This window comes from Sapajus apella, unplaced genomic scaffold (assembly GCF_009761245.1).
Source record: "Sapajus apella isolate SASKATOON/1434 unplaced genomic scaffold, GSC_monkey_1.0 scaffold94, whole genome shotgun sequence".
Classification (NCBI taxonomy): Eukaryota; Metazoa; Chordata; class Mammalia; order Primates; family Cebidae; genus Sapajus; species Sapajus apella.
The window spans coordinates 642,613-667,219 of NW_022437034.1; the positions used below are offsets into that span (position 1 = coordinate 642,613).

Genomic DNA, 24,607 nt, shown 5'->3' on the forward strand with positions numbered 1-24,607 from the left:
TCTCCCCCCCCCACCTTTCTTTCTTTCTTTTGAGATGGAGTCTCACTCTGTCACCCAGGCTGGAGTGCAGTGGCACGATCCCTGCTCACTGCAACCTCCGCCTCCCGAGTTCAAGGGATTTTCCTGCCTCAGCCTCCTGAGTAGCCAGAATTACAGGCGCACGCCACCATGCCTGATAATTTTTGTATTTTTAGTAGAGATGGGGTTTCACCATGTTGGTCAGGCTAGTCTCGAAATCCTGACCTTGTGATCCACCTGCCTTGGCCTCCCAAAGTGCTGGAGTGTTGGGATTACAGGTGTGAGCCACCGTGCTTGGCCCACCAGGTATTTTCTTTTTCTTTTCTTATTTTTTTGAGACGAAGTCTGGCACTGTCACCTGGGCTAGAGTGCAGTGGTGTGATCTCAGCAACCTCTACCTCCCAGGTTTATGTGATTCTCCTGCCTCAGCCTCCCAAGTAGCTGGAATTACAGGCCCCCACTATCATGCCCAGCTAATTTTTGTATTTTTAGTAGAGACGGGGTTTCACTATATTGGCGAGGCTGGTCTCGAACTCCTGGCTTGTGATCCACCTGCCTCAGACTCCCAAAGTGCTGGGATTGCAGGTGTGAGCCACTGCGCCCGGCCCACTACATATTTTCATTAGCGCATTTCTTTGAGAGAGGCAGGGAGATAACATTCCCATTTTGCAGAGGAGTAGACTGAGGATCACAGAGGTTAAATGACTTGTCTAGTGTCTCATGAATCCAAGAGCTCTGACTTTTCAGTAATTGCTCCTTCTACCATATATTTCAAACGACTCAGGTGAGAGTAATACAGTCATTTACATTATTAGAAAAGGCTGTGGAAGCAATGTTTTAAAAAGCTGGGTGATTCAGCTTAGGGAAAGGAAGGCCTCGAGGGATGCATGTAGGGTGAGTTTCTGCAGCTCAGCTGCACATCTCACCACCTCCTTCATTCAGACTGGACCTGAAATCTTCTCACAGGGTGTCCTGATTTCATGGACAAAGAAGTTTAAAGCGAGAGGAGTTCAGGACACAGATGTGGTGAGCCGTCTGACCAAAGCCATGAGAAGACACAAGGTGAGGAATTTGCCTCGGTGTGGGAGGCTCTCCCAGCCCCAGCTCCTTTCTCTTGGGTTGGTGGGGGTGGGGGTGGGGGTGGGGTGAGGGGCCCCCATATGGTGCCTGCGTGGAGGGAGACTCAGAGAAGGAATTGGTGTCAGGGAAAGTCCCACTGTAGTACAGATGTGGCCAACTTGGATGAACCCCCAGAGCCTTGGTAGGCGGGGTTTGCAGCAATCCCAGTTGAAAGGCGGCCAGCTCCTCCCTGGGCCTCCCCAGCAGCCACAGCCCTCTCCGGAGGACTGGGTTAGATCTGGTGCTGTGTGTATGCCTCGCACACCCTCCTCTCTGAGGCTGAAAAGATCGTTTTCTTTCCGGGCTGGTTCTCTATTTCACTTTCCACTCTCTGTCCATTAAATATCCCGATTAGCTGGGCATGGTGGCTCACGCCTGTAATCCCAGCACTTTGAGAGGCCAAGGCAAGAGGATCACCTAAGGCCAGGAGTTCAAGACCTGCCTGAACAACATGGTGAAACCCCATCTCTACTAAAAACTACAAAAATTAGCTAGGCATAGTGGCAGGTGCCTGTAATCTCAGCTATTTGGGAGGCTGAGGCAGGAGAATCGCTTGAACCTGGGAGGCTTGATTGCAGTGAGCCGAGATCATGCCATTGCACTCCAGACTGGGTGACAGAGTGAAACTCCATCTCAAAAAAAAAAAACAAAACAAATCCCCATTTGTTGAATGTATTTTACAATAATTTAAATTAGCAGAAACAAGGGCCACTCCTTGCTGAGCTGAAAAGTACACAAATAAACCCAAATTGCTTGTTACCCTGGCAGCAAGAGACATATTTTACTGCATGCCCTTCCAGTGTTTTTTTTTTCTTTAAAGCTGGGATCTTATTTTTTTTTACAGTCTGTGTTTTCCCTTGTTGTTTTCATTTTACTTTATTTTTTTTAGAGATGAGGTCCTGCTGTGCTTCCCAGGCTGGCAGTGCCTGGCACTCCATCCTTGAATTGCTGGGCTCAAATGATCCTCCCACCTCAGCCTCCTGCATAGCTGGGACTATAGGCATAAGCCACATGCCCGGCTCTCATTTCGCTTTAAAATGTTCTTCCAAACCTTGGGGGATGTTAGTGCAGTAGCTCAAGCTGACATGGTGGAACAGGAAATCCACACAGGAAGTCACCGTGCCACACACGGCGAGGACTTGGCTGAGGCTGTGCCTGCTGGCTGAGATGTCCCCGTGGGCGAGGACTTCTCACGTGGTGTTTTCCCTTGGAAATGCCACTTCTCCCAGGATAAACATGCTTTCCTTTGTGTCTTCCCATGGTCCCAGAAAGGCTGAAAGTTGTAGGACCTCAACTTCCAGAAGGCTGAGGCAGGAGGATCAATTGAGCCCAGGAGTTCGAGGCTGTGCTGTGCTGTGTTTGTACTTGTGAACGGCCATCACGCTCTAGCCTGGGCAGCATACTGATACCCTATCTGTAAATTTAAAAAATTTTTTTTAATTAAAAGAGGCTGAGTACAGTGGCTCACGCCTGTAATCCCAGCACTTTGGGAGGCCAAGGCGGGTGGATCACCTGAGGTCAGGAGTTCGAGACCAGCCTGACCAACATGGTGAAACCCATCCCTACTAAAATTACAAAAATTAGCCAGGTGTGGTGGCGTGTGCCTGTAATCCCAGGTGCTCAGGAGACTGAGTCTGGAGAAGTGCTTGAACCCGGGAGGCAGAGGTTGCAGTGAGCCAAGATTGAGCCATTGTACTCTAATCTGGGCAACAGAGTGAGACTGCATTTCAAAAACAAACAAAACACCCCAAAAAACCCATAAAGCAAGGGCTGGAGTCCTGGTGGTTTGTCCCTCATATTTCCATTGCATAGAGGCCTTCACTGGCAAAGCAGGAGGGCGGGGTTCTCTCTTCAGCTCCCCACGGCTCTTTCTCTCCCCTAGACCCTGAACCTTGACAAGGCCTTGCTCCTCCAGGCGGCCCCACAGACAGGATCTAGGGGTGTCTCAGCAGCCACCTTCACTGCTGCCTATGTGGGATGAATGGAGGGAACACCTCCTTCCCACCCGCTGATGGCCTCTGCCTTGTGTTCAGCAGGACATGGACGTGGACATCCTGGCCCTGGTCAATGACACCGTGGGGACCATGATGACCTGTGCCTATGACGACCCCCACTGCGAAGTTGGTGTCATCATCGGTAACTCAGTTGGACTGGGTTTTTTGAGAGTGAGGGAGAAGGGGCTGTTCGGGGATTTCATTTTAGCAAACTCTGAGTGAATTTGGTGGGAAGGGCACTGACACTATTTAGGAGAAGCAACATAGGGACATGAAAAATTCATTCATTCATTCATTCATTCATTTATGCATATTCATTCATCCATTTAACAAGTGTTTACTGAGTGCCCATCCATTGGGTGCTGGGCCCTGGGCTTGGTGCCAGGTTCGAAGTTGGCAGTTCCTGTGTTCCTGAAGCTTTCAGTGGGGAGGTGGTGAGAGGCCAGGAGGCCTAAACTGCTAAGGTAATTTCAGGTGGTGGCTAGCATGATAAAAAACACAAAGAGGGTGATGTGACTGTGAGTGGGACCGGGGGTCAGGGAAGCCTCTCCGAGGGGTGTCATTTGAGCTGGGACGTCAATGATGCAAACCAGGGAGCTAGGTGAGGGTGCAGGGGAGGGAGTCCCTTGCAAAGGAAAGGACACCTATAGGTTGGAGATGGGAAGGGGTCCAGGGCAGAGTGGGGGGACCGGGGAAACCCTACAGCTGAGTGCTGTCTGGATGAGGTGAGTGAAGGCTGAGAGTCGGAGGTCATTCAAGTGAGAGGGGGTGGATGGACTGGGCACATTGCACAGGACGTGGACACAGTCATTGTAAGGTCACTGGCTTATCCCCTGAGGGATATTGGAAGGCACTGAAGACCTCTGGGTGGGGGATGGCTAAATGGATACCCTTTTTTTTGAGATGGAGTCCTGCCCTGTCGCCCAGGCTAGAGTGCAGTGGCATGATCTCAGCTCACCGCAACCTCCATCTCCTGGGTTCAAGCAATTCTCCTGCCTTAGCCTCCTGAGTAGCTGGGATTACAGGCATGAACCACCATGCCCGGCTAATTTTTGTATTTTTAGTGGAGACAGGGTTTCTTCATGTTGGTCATGGTGGTCTCGAACTCCTGACCTCAGGTGATCCTCCTGCCTTGTCCTCCCAAAGTGCTGGGATTACAGGCGTGAGCTACCGCACCCTGCCAGGTGTGAGCCACCGCACCCTGCCAGGTGTGCATTTTTTAAAAAGCCCATTTTGGCTGCTGTGTGGATAATCGATGATGGGGGACAAGAGTGGAAGCAGGGTGACCAGCCAAGAGACCACTGGACTGTCAGGCGGGGTGCAGTGCAGCCTGGACCAGGGCAGTCGTGGTGCAGTAGGGGTGTCCTGCGGGTGGTCTCCACATCAGAGCTGCGGGGTCTGCTGGACGAATGTGTGGGAAGGCAGTTTGGGGTACAGTAAGGCAGAACAGCTCTGACTTATAGGTCGTTCTTGAATGTCCCCTTCTCCTTTTCCCATTATTGCTTTTCCTTACTGTCCCACAAGACTTTCCTCAGCCTGGCTTTCCCGAAGGGCAGCTCTTTAAAGCTGACGGGCTCCATCTGCCTGACCGTTTCCAGGAGCCTCAAAATGGATCAGGCCCTTGCCAGTCATGGCACCCGTCTGTCCTTGTGACTGCGTCTGGTAACCACAGATTGGGGGGCACGCCTAAACAGTGTCCGTGCATTTCTGAGAAAAGCTTTTTCCAAATATCACACTCTGCTTTTCAACATTTCTCATTTTCCATGTTGGCATTTAAAATACTCACACCAGAGTATCAGCCAAGGGAAGATCCTAAAAAAAAAAAAAAAAAAAATTCAAACAGCTTTATTGAGGCATAAAAGTCCTCTCATTTTAGGTGCACGATTCAATGACTTTTAGTAAATGTACAGTTTTGTAACCATTACTGCAATCTGATTTTAGAGCTTTTCCATCCTCCCAAAAGATTCCAAAAAGATGGTGCCCATCTGTAGTCATTCCCCAGCGCTCAAGTGTTTGAGGCATTTCCTGGGAGTGATTTTGTGTTTGCATCATGGAGTGTTGCTTTCTTAGGTGATAGCTAATCACCGTCTAAGATACAGATGCGGCTTCTGCTAGAAACAATTTGTGGCAGGCTATAAGTAAAGAATATTTTCCGTATCAAATAGAGCAAAGCTAAGTAGCTAAGGCAAAGAATTTTCAAAATTACCCTGGGTTGGTGATCTAAAAAATATATATATTTACAAGATTAGCTTCATTTATCATCCTCTTGTAAGAGCGCTTCGTCAGCTTTCATCCATATTTATCAGGGGACTTCCTCACAATTGACTCCATTCAGAACTGCAAACGCTGAGCACTCTGAGAAGTGCGGACTTGACTTGTCAGCTGTATTCCCCATGTGCTTGGGGCTTGCCCAAGCTGCTTCCCCCAGCGAGAGCCCGCCCCGGGGATGAAAAGCACTTTGTGAGACATGGAGGACTCCCCAGCAGTCAAGAGTTCTCTGTCTGTGCCCAGCTGGCAGCCCTCTCTGCATATTCTCTCTGATCCCTGGTTCAGGAACGGGCACCAATGCGTGTTACATGGAGGACATGAGCAACATTGACCTAGTGGAGGGCGACGAGGGCAGGATGTGCATCAACACAGAGTGGGGGGCCTTCGGGGACGACGGGGCCCTGGAGGACATTCGCACCGAGTTCGACAGGGAGCTGGACCTTGGCTCTCTCAACCCAGGAAAGCAACTGTGAGTTCCCTGCTGCTGATATCTGGGCACCGGCACTAGGCAGTGTGCAATCACTCAGGTCCCCTGGCTACCTGGGAGGCTCTCCAGTTGTGACTAGCTATCCGTCACCACAAGTTTGTTCTTCTTATGTTCCTTCCTTCCTTCCTTCCTTTCTTCCTTCCTTCCTTCCTTCCTCCCTCCCTCCGTCCCTCCCTCCCTCCCTCCCTCCTTTCCTTCCCTCCTTCCTTCCTTCCCTCCTTCCTTCCTTCCCTCCTTCCTTCCTTCCCTCCTTTCTTCCCTCCTTCCCTCCTTACTTCTTTCCCTCCCTCTCTCCCTCCTTCCTTCCTTCCCTCCTTTTTTCCCTCCTTCCTTCCTTTCCCCCTTCTTTCCTTCCTTCCCTCCTTCCTTCTTTCCCTCCCTCCCTCCTTCCTTCCTTCCCTCCTTTCTTCCCTCCTTCCCTCCTTCCTTCCCTCCTTCCTTCCTTTCCTCCTTCCTTCCTTCCCTCCTTCCTTCCTTCTTTCCTTCCCTCCTTCCTTCCTTCCCTCCTTCCTCCCCTCCCTCCCTCCCTCCCTCCCTCCCTCTTTCTTTCTTTCCTTTTCTTTCTTTTCTTTCCTCTTTTTTGAGATGTGGTCTCACTGTGTTGCCCAGGCTGGAGTGCATTGGCACGATTTTGGCTCACAGTAACCTCCACCTCCCAGGCTCAAGCAATCCTCCTACCTCAGTCTCCAGAGGAGCTAGAACTACAGGGATGTGCCACCATGCTCGGCTAATTTTTGTATTTTTGTAGAGTTGGGGGTTTGCCATGTTGGGTAGGCTGGTTTTGCACTCCTGAGCTCAGGCAATCCTCCCAGCTTGGCCTTCCACAGTGCTGGGATTAGAGGCATGAGCCACCACGCCTGGCCCCACTGCAACAAACTTCTAAAGCGCGGCTTATATTTCAGTTTCATTTGACAAATGAGGAAACTGAAGCCAAGGACATTGAGAGATTTCCCTAAGTCACAACCCTAATAACCCTAATTCTTTTTTTTTTTTTTTTTTTGAGATGGAGTTTCACTCATGTTACCCAGGCTGGAGTGCAATGGCGCGATCTCGGCTCACTGCAACCTCCGCCTCCTGGGTTCAGGCAATTCTTCTGCCTCAGCCTCCTGAGTAGCTGGGATTACAGGCACGCACTACCATGCCCAGCTAATTTTTTGTATTTTTAGTAGAGACGGGGTTTCACCATGTTGACCAGGATGGTCTCGATCTCTTGACCTCGTGATCCACCCACCTCAGCCTCCCAAAGTGCTGGGATTACAGGCTTGAGCCACCGTGCCCGGCCATAACCCTAATTCTAATTGAGTCAGTAATTCTATGTTACATATGTGTGTGAAAGGCGCTGAAGATAAGGCTGGGAACCAGGTGACACGGGTCCTCCCCTCTTAGAGCACTGGGACGGTGGCTGCAGAGCAAACCTGGCCAGCAAGGAGAAGGCAGGGCAGCTGAATTCCTCATGTTTGCATGTCCATGCCCCCTGCCCCCAGCTTGCTTTCCCGGAGGCCTAATCACTCAGCAGGTGGTGGCTGGGCCTTCCCTCCGTGTTTGCTGTCCCCCATTTTGTTTTGTTTTGTTTTGTTTTGTTTTGAGACAGAGTCTTGCTCTGTCACCAGGCTGGAGTGCAGTGGCGTGATTTCAGCTCACTGCAACCTCCACTTCCAGGGTTCAAGTGATTCTCCTGCCTCAACCTCCAGAGTAGCTGGGATTACAGGTGCCCACCACCATGCCTGGCTAATTTTTTGTATTTTAGTAGAGACAGAGTTTCACCATGTTGGCCAGGATGGTCTCAATCTGCTGACCTTGTGATCCGCCCACCTCCACCTCCCAAAGTGATGGGATTACAGGTGTGAGCCACTGTGCACGGCTGCCGCTGTCCATCATTTTTATTTTCATGCTCAAATTTTTTTCCGATTTGGCCAAAGAAGCCCCTCAAGCTGGCTCCTGTTGCTTTTGGCATGTTCCATCACTCTTTTTTTTTCTTTTTTGAGATAGAGTTTCGTTCTTGTTGCCCAGGCTGGAATGCAGTGGCGCGATCTCGGCTCACTGCAACCTCTGCCTTCCGGGTTCAAGCAATTCTCCTGTCTCAGCTTCCCAAGTAGCTGGGACTACAAGTGTGGGCCACTATACCTGGCTAATTTTGTATTTTTAGTCGAGACGGGGTTTCTCCATGTTAGTCATGCAGGTCTCAAACTCCTGACCTCAGGTGGTCCGCCCAATTCAGCCTCCCAAAGTGCTGGGGTTACAGGCATGAGCCACTGTGCCGGGCATTCTATCACTCTTTAAGTACTTCCTTATTTCCTGGCACCCTAAGATGTTCCAGGCTCATGTCACACTTTCCTAGCCCTGACCCTGGAATCAGCCATTTTGCCAAGACATGCTGGTGAATTTCAGGCACCTCCTAGGAACGATTCAAACACTAGAACTGAACACCCGGGGAGCACATTCCGCCTTGGTGGCACCTACTCCAGGCACATGCCTGTGCTCTAGTGACCCAGAGCAGTCATGTCCCAAGGACGTAGCATCCACTTTTTTTTTTTAATTTTATCATCTTCACCCATTTCCATTTTACTTAAAATAGATTCTGTTCCTGCTGGGCATGGTGGCTCACACCTATAATCCCAGCACTTTGGGAGGCTGAGGCGGGAGGACTGCTTGAGTCCTGGAGTTTGAGACCAGCCTGGGAAACATAGTGAGACCAGTCTCTACAAACATAAAAATTTAAAAAAAAAAAGGGTAGTTAGGTGTGATGGCACATGCCTGTAGTCCCAGCTAACTGGGAGGCTGAGATGGGAGGATCACTTGAGCCTGGGAGGTCCAGGGCACAGTGAGCCATGATCACACCATTGCATTCCAGCCTGGGCAACAGAGCAAGACCCTATCTCAAAAAATATATATATTATATTCCCTGACATCCACCCTAAATTTCTGTTGATTGTCTTCTATTTCTTGAAGACTTTTTATAGTGAACTATATAAGGTAGATGATGAAATAGATTGTCCCTGATTTTGTGTCTTACTGTGTTTGGAGAATAAACATATTTAGGCCTGGTACGGTGGCTCTCATCTGTAATCCCAGTCCTCTGGGAGGCCAGGGCAGGAGAAACACTTGAGGCCAGGAGTTTAAGACCAGCCTGGGCAATATAATGAGACCCCGTCTCTACAAAAAAAAAAAGAAAAAAAAAAATTAGCCAAGTGTGGTCGTACATACCTGTGGGAGGCTGAGTCAGGAGGATCACTTGAGACTGGGAGTTCGAGGCTGCAGTGAGCTATGATTGCACCACTGGGCTTTAGCCTGGGTGACAGAATGAGGCCCTGTCTCTAGTAATAATAATGATAATTAACAGTCTACCTGGGAGGCAGGAATTGTTGGTGTGCAGACTAGAGTAAAGCTGTAGGTAGCTGTAGGGATTTTTTTTTTTTTTTTTTTTGAGATGGAGTCTCACTCTGTTGCCCAGGCTGGAGTGCAGTGGCACTATCTCTGGTCACTGCAGCCTCTGTCTCTTGACAGTCTGCAGGTTCAGGCCATTCTCCTGCCTCAGCCTCCTGAGCAGCTGGCATTACAAGTGCCCACTACCATATCCAGCTATTTTTTTTTTTTAATTTTAGTAGAGACGGGGTTTCACCATGTTGGCCAGGATGGTCTCCATATCCTGACCTCGTGATCCACCTGCCTCTCCCTCCCAGAGTGCTGGGATTACAGGCGTGAGCCACCGCTCCCGGCCAGCCATGGGGATCTTAAATCCACATTGTTGTAGAGCCTCTATGGGGCTGTTCAAGCCCATCTCACAGGCACAGCATCTTCTCTCTTGGACAGGGACTTGATATAGGCGTGGGAAGCATCTGAGTATGAAATTCAACTTGTCACATCATGTTTGAGTGATCTTGGGAAAATACCCAAAGTCTATGAAGTTGAGAGTCCCTATGCTTGAATGGCACCCATGGTCAGGGTGATTTGAGACAAAGGTTCTTGCCATCCAGCACTATGTAAGCAGGAGGGAATCTTAGCTCAGCCCTCTCCCACCTGCTCCTGGCTGCGGGCAGTGGCTCCCGGTCTTCAGGAAATGATGCTGCGAAACCAAAGGGGGCTGCATCCACTGATCTGTTCACCCACCTGCAGGTTCGAGAAGATGATCAGTGGCCTGTACCTGGGGGAGCTTGTCAGGCTCATCTTGCTGAAGATGGCCAAGGCTGGCCTCCTGTTCGGCGGTGAGAAATCCTCTGCTCTCCACACTAAGGGCAAGATTGAAACACGGCACGTAGCTGCCATGGAGAAGTAAGCAGGTCCCCTCTGCCTTGGCTCTGTGGAGGGCTGGGCTGGGAGGCCCAGGTGTGGGGTGCTCCGCATGGTGGGACAGCAGGAGGGACCAGATCCTCTTCCTTCATCAAGAGGATTTCAGACCTGGGCATGGCTTCAGATGGGTTAGCAATTTCTGCCATGACTCAGATGAGATGCTCTTGTTGGTTTCATCAGCAAGGGACGCTGCTGTCAGAGGGCTACCCTCTTCCCATTTCTGTTGCCTTCTTCTTAAAGTGGTAACTTGTAACTATTTTAGGATCACAGATCCTTTTGAGAACTTTATTCAAGTTCTAGACCCTTAACCCCAAAAATGTACATTCACACACAAGTTTGCTGACAATATCAGGGCATCCCTGGATCCTCAAAGCCCATGTGTGGAATCCAAGTCCAGAGCTCCTGTGATGGCAGAGCCTTCATCTGCACCCATCAGGGACTGGCTTTGAATGTGGTGACTTGAGGCCTTACACACAGGTCCCTTGCTGGGGGAGCTGGCTGGTGAAGGCAGCAGGTGAAGACGCTGGCCCCAGCGTGACTACAATGCTGTCCAGTACATCTGAGGGTCCTGCTCCTCAGGCTTAGAAACACTGGCATTGCCCTGACTTTGTGATCAGTTTAGATTCTGAGTTCAGCCATGTGGCGCTGACCCGCGGTGTCTATGTCTATGCAGAACTTGGCAGGGACAGAATTTCCATGAAAGTCAGCATTGCACAGGCTGATTAAAAAAGTGTGGGTGCAGCCAGTCCCGGTGGCTCACGCCTGTAATCCCAGCACTTTGGGAGGCCAAGGCGGGCACACCACCTGAGGTCAGGAGTTTGAGACCAGCCTGACAAACATGGAAAAACCCCATCTCTACTAAAAATACAAAATTAGCCAGGCGTGGTGGTACATGCCTGTAATCCCAGCTACTTGGGAGGCTCAGGCAGGAGAATCGCTTGCACCCAGGAGGCGGAGGTTTTGGTGAGCTGAGATTGCACCATTGCACTTCAGCCTGGGTAGCAAGAGCCAAACTCTGTCTCAGAGAAAAAAAAAATGTGGGTGCTAGGATCTAACTGCTGAGTTCAAATCCCGTCTCTAGCCCTTACTAGCTGTGCATCCATGGACAAGTTACTCACTGTGTCTGCACCTCACATCTCTCATCTGTATGCTAGGGTAATGACAGTGCCTCCTGCAGGATTTTTGTGAGAGTTAAAGGAGTTAATACACGTCAAATCCTTAGACAACCTGAGCTCGTGGTGACTGCTCAGTTTGCGGTGGTTGCTACTATCAATGTTGATAATTGTTATTTTTATTCTATTACTATGGGCCAGCCTATTTATTTTCACAATCCTGAGAGGTGGGGAACCTAGTCTCCCCAGGAGGATACTGATGGGATGGAGAAGTGTGGTCTGCTCATTCCTGTCCCCTGCCCAGGTATAAAGAAGGCCTTGCCAATACAAGAGAGATCCTGGTGGATCTGGGCCTGGAGCCGTCCGAGGCCGACTGCGTTGCCGTCCAGCATGTCTGCACCATAGTCTCCTTCCGCTCCGCCAACCTCTGTGCAGCAGCCCTGGCGGCCATCCTGACGCGCCTCCAGGAGAACAAGAGGGTGGAACGGCTGCGGACCACGGTGGGCGTGGACGGCACCCTCTACAAGATCCACCCTCAGTGAGTGCTGCCTGCCAGCGACACCCCCACAGATGGGTCTCCCTGGAGCAGGGCCCCAGTGTCTTCTGGACTATACTGCTTCTCTGGGGCCTGGAACCATCCACCTCTCTTGTTGGTTCTGAGATTATAAGGAAAAGGGTGAATCCAGGGCCCAGATGTATCTAGCTGCCTAGGTTGCTTTTGGGGATCACTCTTAAAGAAATATTCTGCCGGGTGCGGTGGCTCACACCTGTAATCCCAGCACTTTGGGAGGCTGAGGTGGGCAGATCATGAAGTCAGGAGTTCGAGACCAGCCTGGACCAACATGATGAAACCCCGTCTCTACTAAAAATACACAAATTAGCCAGGTATGGTGGTGCGCGCCTGTAATCCCAGCTACTCAGGAGGCTGAGGCAAAAAAATCGCTTGAACCCGGGAGGGGGAGGTTGCAGTGAACCAAGATCACGCTACTGTACTCCAGCCTGGGTGACAGAGTGAGACTCATCTCAAAAAAACAAGAAAACAACGAAAAAAGAAAAATATGCTGCTGCTAAAGCCAGTTGCCTAATTAGGAATGCTGTCCATCCATGTATCTATGTCCATCCATCCATCACCCGTCCATTCATCTACCCATTCATTCTTCCGTTATTTACTGAATACCAACTATGTGGTTAAGACCAGAAAGTAAGAGTAAGATACATCTAGATGGGGAAAAATAGAGATGGCACAGGTTGCCAAGATTATGGAAGGATCCTGGTAGGAAAACACAGGGAAATGGGAATTTTCCAGAAGGAAAGAGAGTGAAAGCCCCTTTGGCTACCAGGGTTAGACTTGGAAGTCAAGTAGTTATACCCTGGAAAGAGCCGAGAAAGGAAATCCTTCCCTTAGGACAGAAATGATGTTCAGCCAATACCTTATGCGCAGATTAGTGGAAATGTTGGTTGATAGGCACTTCTTCACTGAGCCTCCCAAGTGCCTTCCACTGCCCCAGCTTCTTAGTTCCTCCCTCCTGTCCACCCTGCCCTCCCTACCATCAGCAAATAAAGGGCTGTGCCCTGGCTGGGCAGGGCCCTCTGGGACCGGGTTCACTGCTGCCCCTGGGTCTGTACCCGAGCCTGGCCTTTATGATTACTAAATGTTTTGCCATCACCCCTGCTTCAGGTACCCAAAACGCCTGCATAAGGTGGTGAGGAAGCTGGTCCCAAGCTGTGACGTCCGCTTCCTCCTGTCGGAGAGTGGCAGCACCAAGGGGGCCGCCATGGTGACCGCAGTGGCCTCCCGCGTGCAGGCCCAGCGGAAGCAGATTGACAAGGTGCTGGCTTTGTTCCGGCTGACTCGAGAGCAGCTCGTGGATGTGCAGGCCAAGATGCGGGCTGAGCTGGAGTATGGGCTGAAGAAGAAGAGCCACGCGCTGGCCACGGTCAGGATGCTGCCCACCTACGTCTGCGGGCTGCCGGACGGCACAGGTGGGCTGGCACAGCCTCCCTCTCTGAATGGCTATCTGGGGCTCCCATCAAAACTCCTTAAAGCCAGTGAGGTTCTTGGTTTTTTTTTTTTTTTTTTTGGAGACGGAGTTTCGCTCTTGTTACCCAGGCTGGAGTGCAATGGCGCGATCTCAGCTCACCGCAACCTCCGCCTCCCGGGTTCAGGCAATCCTCCTGCCCCAGCCTCCTGAGTCGCTGGGATTACAGGCACGCACCACCATGCCCAGCTGATTTTTTGTATTTTTAGTAGAGACGGGGTTTCACCATGTTGACCAGGATGGTCTCGATCTCTTGACCTCGTGATCCACCCGCCTCGGCCTCCCAAAGTGCTGGGATTACAGGCTTGAGCCACCGCGCCCGGCCTGAGGTTCTTGGTTTTTAGAGACTTGGATTCATGTCTCTAATGGAAAGAGTAGTATTTAAGGGCTAGTATTCCTTTAAGACGGAGTCTCGCTCTGTCACCCAGGCTGCAGTATAGTGGCGCGATCATGGCTCACTGCAACCTCCGCCTCCTGGGTTCAAGCAATTCTGCCTCAGCCTCCTGAGTAGCTGGGACTGCAGGTGCATGCCACCATGCCCAGCTAATTTTTGTATTATTAGTAGAGATGGGGTTTCACCATATTGACCAGGCTGGTCTTGAACTCCTAACCTCATGATCTGCCCACCTCAGCCTCCCAAAGTGCTGGGATTACAGGTGTGAGACACAGTGCCCGACTGGCCTTAGTTAACTCGAGGCATTTGCAGTTAAAAACACAGAACAAAAAACCTACATTAGGTTATGTGTGTGCATTTATGTGTGTGTAGATGAGAACATGAACGTACCCCATGCTTTGAGCAACCCCCCGACTCTGCCCCCAGATTCGGTCCCCAGGAGCTTTGTTTCAGACACCTGGGATTGCCTGGGCTTGTCTTCCTGCTCCTGCTCTGGCTCTGCTCTCTTTCGTGGCTTGGCTCGCTTCCCTTTCCCGCTCCCTTTCTGCCCCCAACTTCTCCAACCCTAGATCCTTCTGGTCCTCAGTGCTCAGCCAAGAGAAGCCACTAAGTTGTGAAGTCAGTTCTTCAGACAAATTATTTTACCTTTTTGACTCTGACAAGCCTCTTCCAGAAATAATGACCTTAGTAAAATGCTTTACATCTTATAATTTACTTTTGAACGTTTCATTTCATTTCATGCCCACTTGGAATGTTACCAAAGAGGGAATGGTTCCCATCTTACGGATGCTATAACTGAGACTTACAGATGTTAGATCTACTCAAGGTCCGACAGCTGTACTTGGGATCTCTTAACTGAAAGCAGTAATAGACACTGTTAAATTATTCATTCTTGGCTGAGCGCAGTGGCTCATGCCTGTAATCCCAGCACTTTGGGAGGCCGAGGTGGGAGGATCACTTGAGGCCAGGAATTTGTGACTAGGCGATATGGTGAAACTCTGTATCTACTAAAAATAAATTAGCCAGGCAGGGTGGCGGGCACCTGTAGTCCCAGCTGCTTGGGAGGCTGAGGCAGGAGAATCACTTGACCTGGGAGGTGGAGGTGGTAGCAAGCTGAAATTGTGCCACTGCACTCCAGCCTGGGTGACAGAGTGAGATTTCATCTCTAAAAAGCAAAAAAAAATTATTTATGTATGTATTTATTTATTTTATTTTTTGAGACGGAGTCTTGCTCTGTTACCAGGCTAGAGTACAGTGGCACAATCTCGGCTCACTGCAACCTCCGCCTCCTGGGTTCAAGCGATTCTTCCGCCTCAGCCTCCCAAGTAGCTGGGACTACAGGTGCATGCCACCACACCCGGCTAATTTTTGTATTTTTATTAGAGACGGGGTTTCATCATGGCGAGAATGGTCTCGAACTCTTGACCTCGTGATCCACCCGCCTCGGCCTCCCAAAGTGCTGGGATTACAGGCGTAAGCCACTGCACCCAGCCCTTATTTATTTTTTTGAGACAGAGTTTCATTCTTGTCTCCCAGGCCAGAGTGCAGTGGCACAATCTCGGCTCACTACCACCTCCGCCTCCCAAGTTCAAGTGATTCTCCTGCCTCAGCCTCCCGAGTAGCTGGGATTACAGGTGCCCACTACCATGCCCAGCTGCTTTTTTGTATTTTTAGTAGAGACAGGGTTTCACCATGTTGGGCATCCTGGCCTCAAACTCCTGACCTCAGGTGATCTTCCCGCCTCGGCCTCCCAAAGTGCTGGGATTACAGGTGTGAGCCACCACTCCTGACCTATTTATTCTTCTATCCATTTAATCCTCTGCCTTTATTCCTCAAACTTTCATTGAGCACCTACTCCATGTCAGGTTCCGTCCATCACAGTGATAGTGCAGTGAGACACAGTCCATGCCTGCGAGGAGCTCACAGTCTGCTGGGCTGGCAGACAGTGAACAAACGAATGCCACACTGTGCCAGGTGATGACAGGTGCTCTGGAGAAAAATAAGCAGATAGGGAGTCGGAGAGATGGCTGGGAGTGGCGTCTTTGGCAAATTCAAGGCAGAGCAAAAAGACCAGTGTGGCCAGAACATAGTGAGTGAGACAGAGGGGCAGTGAACGGTTCTACAGACCAGATTTGGATGCCACGAGGTGTCAGAGGAGTGACAGGCAGTGCACTTGGGTGACCACACGGTACCATGAGGTAGGACTTGACAGGTTCCTTGTTAGCTTGGTGGAGGTTTGGGGATCTGGGGAAGGAGGTAGAGAATAGGAAGAATTATTTAACGCTGGTAACAAACAGTTCCTTAGGCCACAGAGACAGGACAAAAACACCTGCCAGAGTTCCTTGCCCTGAGGGCAGCCTTGCCTGGATTCTTCCCTCCCCCAGCCCCGCCACAAGGCCCTTTGGGTTTGAGAAACATGCATGTCCTTGACTGGATGCCTGCACCGTTCCTTGGGCTCCAGAGAGGGCTGTCAGTCAGTGAAGCTGAAAGAGCCTTCAGAGGTCTACTCCCCTTACTTTGCAGATGTGGAAGGATGGGACCTTGCCCCTCTTGCTCAAGATAAAAAGTCATTTATCAGAAGCCCCAGGTCCCTTGACTCCAGGCCAGGACTCTTTTCCCGGCACTTCCCTGGTGACAGCATAGGTGGTGCCTGGGCCTTTCCTGCAGAAGTGGAGGCCAAGGGACGCAGCCAGGCCTCACGCAGGCTCACAATGCCTGCCCAGGGCCCGGGCGGCGCTGTGCATGGTGGCTGCCGTGACCTTCTGGTCTGTGAAGCCCAGGAGTGCAGGCCCTGGGTCTGCTCTGCTCCAGCATCTCCTCTTCCTCCCAATGCCCCGACACGAGTCCCTGTCATGGAGTGCAACTGCTACTTTCTCCACTACAGAGAAAGGAAAGTTCCTCGCCCTAGATCTTGGGGGAACCAACTTCCGTGTCCTCCTGGTGAAGATCAGAAGTGGACGGAGGTCAGTACGAATGTACAACAAGATCTTCGCCATCCCCCTGGGGATCATGCAGGGCACTGGCGAGGAGGTAAGTGCCAAGTGAGGGCTTTGCTCTCTGCAGTGCCACCCTGCCACGCTGTGTCAGTGCCCACCCGGTGTGAATGCCACTCTCTCTCTGCAGCTCTTTGACCACATTGTGCAGTGCATTGCCGACTTCCTGGACTACATGGGCCTCAAGGGAGCCCCCCTACCTTTGGGCTTCACGTTCTCATTTCCCTGCAGGCAGATGAGCATTGACAAGGTAAGGCTGCCCTGCCAGGCTCGTGGCCAGCCCAGTGGGCTTCCCTCCTCTACTGGGGCCATCTCCAGGTAACTCCCAGCCAGCCTTCCTTTTTCCAGGGATCTTAGGTTTAGGGCAGCTGGGGGCACATGATAGAGAATTTCAACAACTTAATTTTTAATAAATTTATCATGTTTTTTTAGATTGATATTCACAAGATAATTTAGAGTAGTATTCAATAAAGGGACACAGGCAGAATATTCCTACTAAAAGAGAGGTTGAATAATATTATGGAGAGAGGGAGAAAGAGGTAATGACCATTGAAGGCCAGTTATAACATTTGGGCAGTAATACGATCTGTGTATTTCTGGACAGCTATGTAAACAGGGGATTACAATGGGTTTTTATCATCTGATGAAAGAAAGCTTACCAGCACATCATAAGAAATGATTTCTTTTTTTTGAAATGGAGTTTTGCTCTTGTCACCCAGGCTGGAAAGCAATGGTGCAATCTCAGCTCACTGCAACCTCCACCTCCTGGGTTCAAATGATTCTCCTGCCTCAGCCTCTTGAGTAGCTGAGATTACAGGCACCTGCCTCCACAACCAGCTAACTTTTGTATTTTTAGTAGAGACAGGGTTTCACCATCTTGGCCAGGTTGGTCTCGAACTCCTGACCTCTTTATCTGCCTGCCTCAGCTTCTCAAAGTGCTGGGATTATAGGCATGAGCCACTGTGCCCGGCAAGAAATGCGTTTATTTTCTTTTTTTTTTTTTGAGACAGAGTTTCACTCATGTTACCCAGGCTGGAGTGCAATGGCGCGATCTCGGCTCACCGCAACCTCCGCCTCCTGGGTTCAGGCAATTCTCCTGCCTCAGCCTCCTGAGTAGCTGGGATTACAGGCACGCACCACCATGCCCAGCTAATTTTTTGTATTTTTAGTAGAGACGGGGTTTCACCATGTTGACCAGGATGGTCTCGATCTCTTTACCTCGTGATCCACCCGCCTCGGCCTCCCAAAGTGCTGGGATTACAGGCTTGAGCCACCACGCCCGGCAAAATGCATTTATTTTCTAATATTAGTATCTCAGAAGGAATTGCTCACATGGCCACTTTAGTTGACATTGAAGAACATCATGGTTTATCATTTTAATAGATAATTCATAAAAATATGGAGACATTTATCACAAAGTCTTTCTTGTAATTTTAGGGTAAAAACACCTAGGGTTGTCCAGGTGTGGTGGCTCATCTCTATAATCCTAGCACTTTGGGAGGTCGACATGGGAGGATTGCTTGAGGCCAGGAGTTCAAGACCAGCCTGGGCAACACAGTGAGACCCTGTCTCTTAAAAAAAAAAAAAACCAAAAAAACAAAACTGAGCTACTTGACGGGATGAAGTGGGAGGATCACTTGAGCCCAGGAGATTAAGGCTCCAGTGAGCTATGATCATACCACTGCACTCTAGTCTGGGCAACAGAGTGAGACTCCATCTCTATTTTAAAAAAAAAAAAAAAAAAGCAAGCACACACACACATACACAGCAAGCACACTCAGTGCAGTGGCTCACGTCTATAATCCTAGCACTTTGGGAGGCCAAGGTGGGATGATCACTTAAGTCCAGAAGTTAGAGACCCATCTGGGCAATACAGCAAGTCCCCATCTCTAAATATGTGTGTGTGTGTGTGTGTGTGTGTGTGTGTGTGTATTTATGTGTCTGTGTGTAAAAACAAACAAGGCTGGGTGCGGTGGCTCACGCCTGCAATCCCAGCACTCTAGGAGGCTGAGGTGAGCGGATCACCTGAGGTCAGGAGTTTGAGATCAGCCTGGCCAACATGGTGAAACCCCGTCTCTACTAAAAGTACAAAAATTAGCCAGGCATGGTGGCGGGCGCCTGTAATCCCAGTTACTCAGGAGGCCGAGGCAGAAGAATTGCTTGAACCTGGGAGGCGGAGGTTGCAGTGAGCTGAGATCATGCTACTGCACTCCAGCCTGGATGACAGAGCGAGACTCCATCTCACCACCAGCAACAACAAACCACCCGGGCTTAAATTGTATGTATAATGAATAAACGTTTTTAAATGGGAAGCTAAGACACAGGTAGGCCAGCAATCTGTGTGTTTTTTAGCATGGGTTTTTTTGTTTTTGTTTTTGTTTTTTTGTAAACTAGCTTAACTAAGAGGTAGAGCTTAGATGTGGGGACTAGTTACCGGTCTGAGCTCTTAGAGTGCCCAGAGCTCCAGTGAGTCATCGGGGCCTTTGCCTGGAGCTGGCAGTGGGTGAGTGAGGCTGGGCCTTTGCATAAGGCTGGGGCAGAGCTGTCTGTTCTGCAGATGGAGGGAGCCAGTTTGTAGCCTCTGCCAGTGCCCACACAGGAAGCCTCCGGGAAGGGACATATCCTTAGGGGCTTGGGAGCAGGCCCAGATGTGGCCGCATAGAGAGGCCCGGTGTCCATCCCAGCGTCAGGAAACACAGGCTCTGGGGTCATGGGTTCCTGGTTTGCAACCCTGTCTCTACTGCTTCCCATCTGAATAACCTTTTTTTTTTTTTTTGAGACTGAGTTTTGCTCTTGTTGCCCAGGCTGGAGTGCAGGGGTGCAATCTTGGCTCACCACAACCTCCGCCTCCCGTGTTCAAGCAATTGTCCTGCCTCAGCCTCCTGATTAGCTGGGATTACAGGAATGTGCCACCATGCCTGGTTAATTTTGTGTTTTTAGTAGAAATGGGGTTTCTCCATGTTGGTCAGGCTGGTCTCCAACTCCCAACCTCAGGTGATCCACCCGCCTTGGCCTCCCAAAGTACTGGGATTACAAGTGTGAGCTACTGTGCCCGGCCCACATCTGAGTAACCTTGAGAAGATCATCTAACTTCTCTGAGGCTTGGTTTCCCCATTGGTGAAAATGGAGGAATACGGTGAGAAGTAAATGAGCTCGTGTGTGTAAAATGCACAGCACGGTGTCTAGCACCTGGTGGGCACTCAAATCCTAGTATCATCCTTCAGACTTAAGGTGGCATAGGATTGGAATTCAGCCTGGAGGAGGCTGAGAGGAGTCCGGTGCTGGTAATGGTGGTGAGGAAGGGGTACACTGTCACCAGGGGCTGACATGATGGCGGTGGATTCTCTGCAAACCCCTGGCCTCAACTTCATAGACAGACTCACCAGCTTGTGGTAAGGAGCTCTGTCCTTCTGATAGACTCTCATCAGCCAAGCTTCCAAGACTGGCGTAAAGCAGAATACAGCTTCCTAGATTTATGGGAGAACTCTGATCAGCTCAGCAGGTCAACCAGAGAGCTCAGGACAATAATAAGAGTAGCACCAAAGACGCATTAAGATTTTGTCCAGGGCCAGAAGCAGTGGCTCATGCCTGTCATCCCAGCACTTTGGGAGGCTGAGGTGGGCAGATCGCTTGAGGTCAGGAGTTCGAGACCAGCCTGGCCAACATGGTGAAACTCCGTCTTTACTAAAAATATAAAAATTAGCTGGGCATGGTGGTGTGTGCCTGTAATCCCAGGTATTGGGGACGCTGAGGCAGAGGTTGCAGTGAGCTGAGATTGCACCATTGCACTCCAGCCTGGGCGGCAGAACAACAAGACTCAGCTACTACAGGCATGTGCCACCACGCCCGGCTGATTTTTTTTTTTATTTTAATAGAGACCGGATTTCACCATGTTGGATTTCACCATGTTGGCCAGGAAGGTCTCCATCTCCTGACCTTGTGATCCACCCACCTCCGCCTCCCACAGTGCTAGGATTACCGTGCCCAGCACCATTTTCTTATTGTGGTGAAATATATATAACATAAAGTTCCCACTGTAACTATTTTTTATGTGCACAGTTCTGTGGCATGAAGTAATTCACATTTTTGTGCAGTCATCCCCACCACCCGTCTCTTAAACTTTTTCCTTTCCATCTGAAATGCTGTACCCGTTAACCACTGATTCCCTCATCTGCCTTTCCCCAGCCCCCATAACCACTCTTCTACTTTCTGTCTTTACGAATTTGACCGTTCTACGTATCTCATGTAAGTGGAATCATACGGCATTTATCCTTTTGCATCTGGCTTATTTCTGTGAGCATAACGTCCTCAAGGTTCCTCCATGTTGTAGCATGTGTTGGAGCTTCCTTCATCTTTAAGGGGAATACTGTCTCTTGTGTGTATACACACTGTTTTCATCACCATTGTGTGGCTGAGAAAAATGGCAGCACAGAGAGAGTGGCATGAGCTGCCTGAGTTGTCACACCTGTAAACGGAGATGGAGGCTCCAACCCAGCACGGGCCAGCAGACCCTAGGCTCTCACTCTCTGTCGTGTTGGGAATCAGGACCTGGAGTCCAGGAGGCACACTCTTGATGCCAGGGTTTCTGAACCATCTTAGCTATAATGCACTGTACAGCCAAGCATATCTAATCAAAACAAAAACTCAAGAAGTGATACCCTCATGTGCATTACGCTTATTTTTTATTTTATTTCATTTTTCATATGGGGAAATTGAGGCACAGAGGCCTCATCTGATGGGTAGGTGCATAGTCAGAATGGAGATGGAGCTTGGAGGGCTTTGAGAGCACCATCCAAGCACACTTGTCCTTTTCTCTGAGGGATGAGTGGCAGCTCCCCTCCCACCACCCATCACTCAGAGAAAGGGGCAAGAGGGGTTCATAAGACAGAATTATTTGGTACATAGCGGGATCTTTCAGATTAAAAATGCACACATTCTAAATACCAGCAGATCAGCTTCGCAAACACATGCCCAAAGAGGAAGGATGTTGACTGTAGCACCATAGAAATACTGAAAAAAATCTGGTTTTTAATCTGATTTTAAAAATGAGGGCTGGGTGTGGTGGCTCATGCCTGTAATCCGAGCACTTTGGGAGGCTGAGGCGGGTGCATCACTTGAGGTCAGGGGTTTGTGACCAGCCTGGCCAACATGGTGAAACCCCGTCTCTACTAAAAATACAAACATTAGCTAGGCGTGGTGCTTGCTAGTAGCCCGTAATCCCACCTACTGGGAAGGCTGAGGCAAGGAATCGCTTGAGCCTGGGAGGCAGAGGTTACAATGAGTCAAGATTACATCACTGCATTCCAGCCTTGGCGTTAGATCGAGACTCTGCCTTAAAAAAAATAATTTAAGCCGGGCGCGGTGGCTCACGCCTATAATCCCAGCACTTTGGGAGGCTGAGGCGGGTGGATCACGAGGTCAAGAGATCGAGACCATCCTGGTCAACATGGTGAAACCCCGTCTCTACTAAAAATACAAAACATTAGCTGGGCATGGTGGCATGTGCCTGTAATCCCAGCTACTCAGGAGGCTGAGGCAGGAGAATTGCCTGAACCCAGGAGGCGGAGGTTGCGGTGAGCCAAGATCGTGCCATTGCACTCCAGCCTGGGTAACAAGAGCAAAACTCCGTCTCAAAAAAAAAAAAAATTAAAAAAAAAAATAAAAATAAAAAAAATGAGAAATAACCCAAATATCTGGCAATGGAGAGTGACTAAATAAAGTATGGTATATCAATCATATGGAGTTAACTACTTGATTTTTATTTAACAAATGCATACATGGTGGCTGTTCTGTGCCAGACACTGTTCTAAGTGCTTCATGGATACTTCCTTACCTAACTGGGTGGCAGTAGTTGGAATAGTTACGAGTATGAGCTCTGGAGCCAATGCCTGGGTTCAAATCCTGGCTTTTCTACTTATTGGCTGTGTGACCTTGGGTAAGTTATTTAACCTCTCTGTTCCTTGGTTTCTTCATTTGAAAATGATCACAAAAATAGAACTCATTTTATAGGTGTGTTCTGTGGATTTGTTTCTGAATATTTTGCTCAGTGAAGGAATGTGGCAGATCCATATAAATGGCCTGGAAGGGTCTAGAAGACACATTACTGAATGAGAAAAAACAAATTGCAGTAGCTCACACACAGTGTGAATTTATTTACTTAAAAATATGTGTAATTTCACACCTAAAAGAAGAAATGGGGGAAAAAAAATACTAATAGGTGGAGAGGAAAAGGTCTGGAAGGATGAGTATCAGACTAATGACAGAGGTTAGCTCTCAGATTGAAGGGATGGGAGTTGAAGGGAACTATCCTTATCAGCAACATTTTAATTTTTTACACTAATGCATTCCTGCATTGCTGCTGCCATTAAAAATTAATACACGGTCCGGAAGCGTGCCGTGTGCAGCTGTCTGCGGTCCTGACTGGGCGCCAGGGCACAGCTACTGCTCCTGGCTCAGGGCACTGTGCCTCTGGGCCTCTTTCCCAGCAGCTCTGAAGGTGTCATGCAGACACAGTGAGGAGGAAGAGGAGACCCGTGGGTAGCTAGAAGCAAAGCCCCTGATGGCTGGGGAGAAAAGAGAGACATCAAAAAATGGATTAGTTTTGTATAATTGCAATTAATAAGAGAGGTTTCCCAGTTGGGGGTGTCTCTCTAATGTTCTACACATACCAACCAGGGAAGGAGCCAGCCAGGGGCCCAGTTTCCCAAGAACTATGGAGGGAAGTGGGGAGACTGGGGCTTGCGGGCTAATGGCCTCAGGGTGAAGTGGCATCCAGCCACGGGGGCTGACGGTGCTGCTATCAGATTTTCTGACTTCCTTTCCTGTCCCAGGGGTTCTGCTGGCCTAGACATCCCAGCTCTGTCTGCCTTCACCCCACCCTGGCTTTCTAGGTGATGGAGTCTGGGGCTAGACTCAATCTTGCCTCAGGCTAACAGTGCAACCTTTTGAGGCTTCCTTTTGAGAATTAAATATACTACTTTCTGGTGGGGCGCAGTGGCTCATGCCTGTAATCCCGGCACTTTGGGAGGCCAAGGTGGGTGGATCACTTGAGGTCAGGAGTTTGAGACCAGCGTGGCCAACATGGTGAAACCTCATCTCTACTAAAAATATAAAAATTAGCCACGTGTGGTGGCGCATGCCTGTAGTCCCAGCTACTCAGGAGGCTGAGGCAGGGGAATCGCTTGAACCCAGGAGGCAGAGGTTGCGGTGAGCCGAGATCATGCCATTGTACTCTAGCCTGGGCAACAGAGTGAGAGTCTGTCTCAAAGAAAAAAAAATACAAAAACTACTTTCTCAATAGTATAAAAATTATATATTTTAATTTTAGAAAAATTAGAAAATATAAACTAACAAAAAAGAGAGAGGGAAAGTGACACATAATCTTGTATCCAGAGGGAACCATTGTTAACCCTTTTGGTGTATATATTATTCCAGTCCTTTTCCAGATACGAGTATGTGTGTGTATATTTAAAAATGCAAATAGAGGCTGGGTACAGTGGCTTATGTCTGTAATCCCAGCATTTTGGGAGGCCGAGGCAGGCGGATCATCTGAGATCAGAAGTTTGAGATGAGCCTGGCCAACATGGTGAAACCCCGTCTCTACTAAAATACAAAAAGCTTAACTAGGCATTGTGGTGAGCACCTGTAATTCCAGCTACTTGGGAGGCTGAGGCAGGGAGAATCACTTGAACCCTGGAGGTGGAGGTTGTCGTGAGCTGAGATCTCACCATTGCACTCCAGCCTGGGCAACAGAGCGAGACTCCATCTCAAAAAAAATTTTTAAAATAAAAAAATAGCCGGGTGTTGTGGCTCACGCCTGTAATCCTAGTACTTTGGGAGGCCGAGGTGGGTGGATCACCTGCGGTCAGGAGTTCAAGACCAGCCTGGCCATCATGG

General features: G+C 49.7%; 1 protein-coding gene across 2 annotated transcripts in view; it reads left to right on the forward strand.

Moving 5' to 3' along the window:
• HKDC1 (hexokinase domain containing 1) overlaps positions 1 to 24,607 on the forward strand; it is a 60,889-nt gene that overhangs the window by 20,832 nt on the left and 15,450 nt on the right. For both annotated transcript variants that reach the window (XM_032256181.1, XM_032256180.1), the window contains exons 5-12: positions 985 to 1,080; positions 3,174 to 3,273; positions 5,685 to 5,868; positions 10,000 to 10,155; positions 11,590 to 11,823; positions 12,964 to 13,268; positions 16,603 to 16,748; positions 16,842 to 16,961. In XM_032256181.1, coding sequence (XP_032112072.1) covers positions 985 to 1,080; positions 3,174 to 3,273; positions 5,685 to 5,868; positions 10,000 to 10,155; positions 11,590 to 11,823; positions 12,964 to 13,268; positions 16,603 to 16,748; positions 16,842 to 16,961 — 1,341 coding nt within the window. The remainder of the gene's footprint in view (positions 1 to 984; positions 1,081 to 3,173; positions 3,274 to 5,684; positions 5,869 to 9,999; positions 10,156 to 11,589; positions 11,824 to 12,963; positions 13,269 to 16,602; positions 16,749 to 16,841; positions 16,962 to 24,607) is intronic.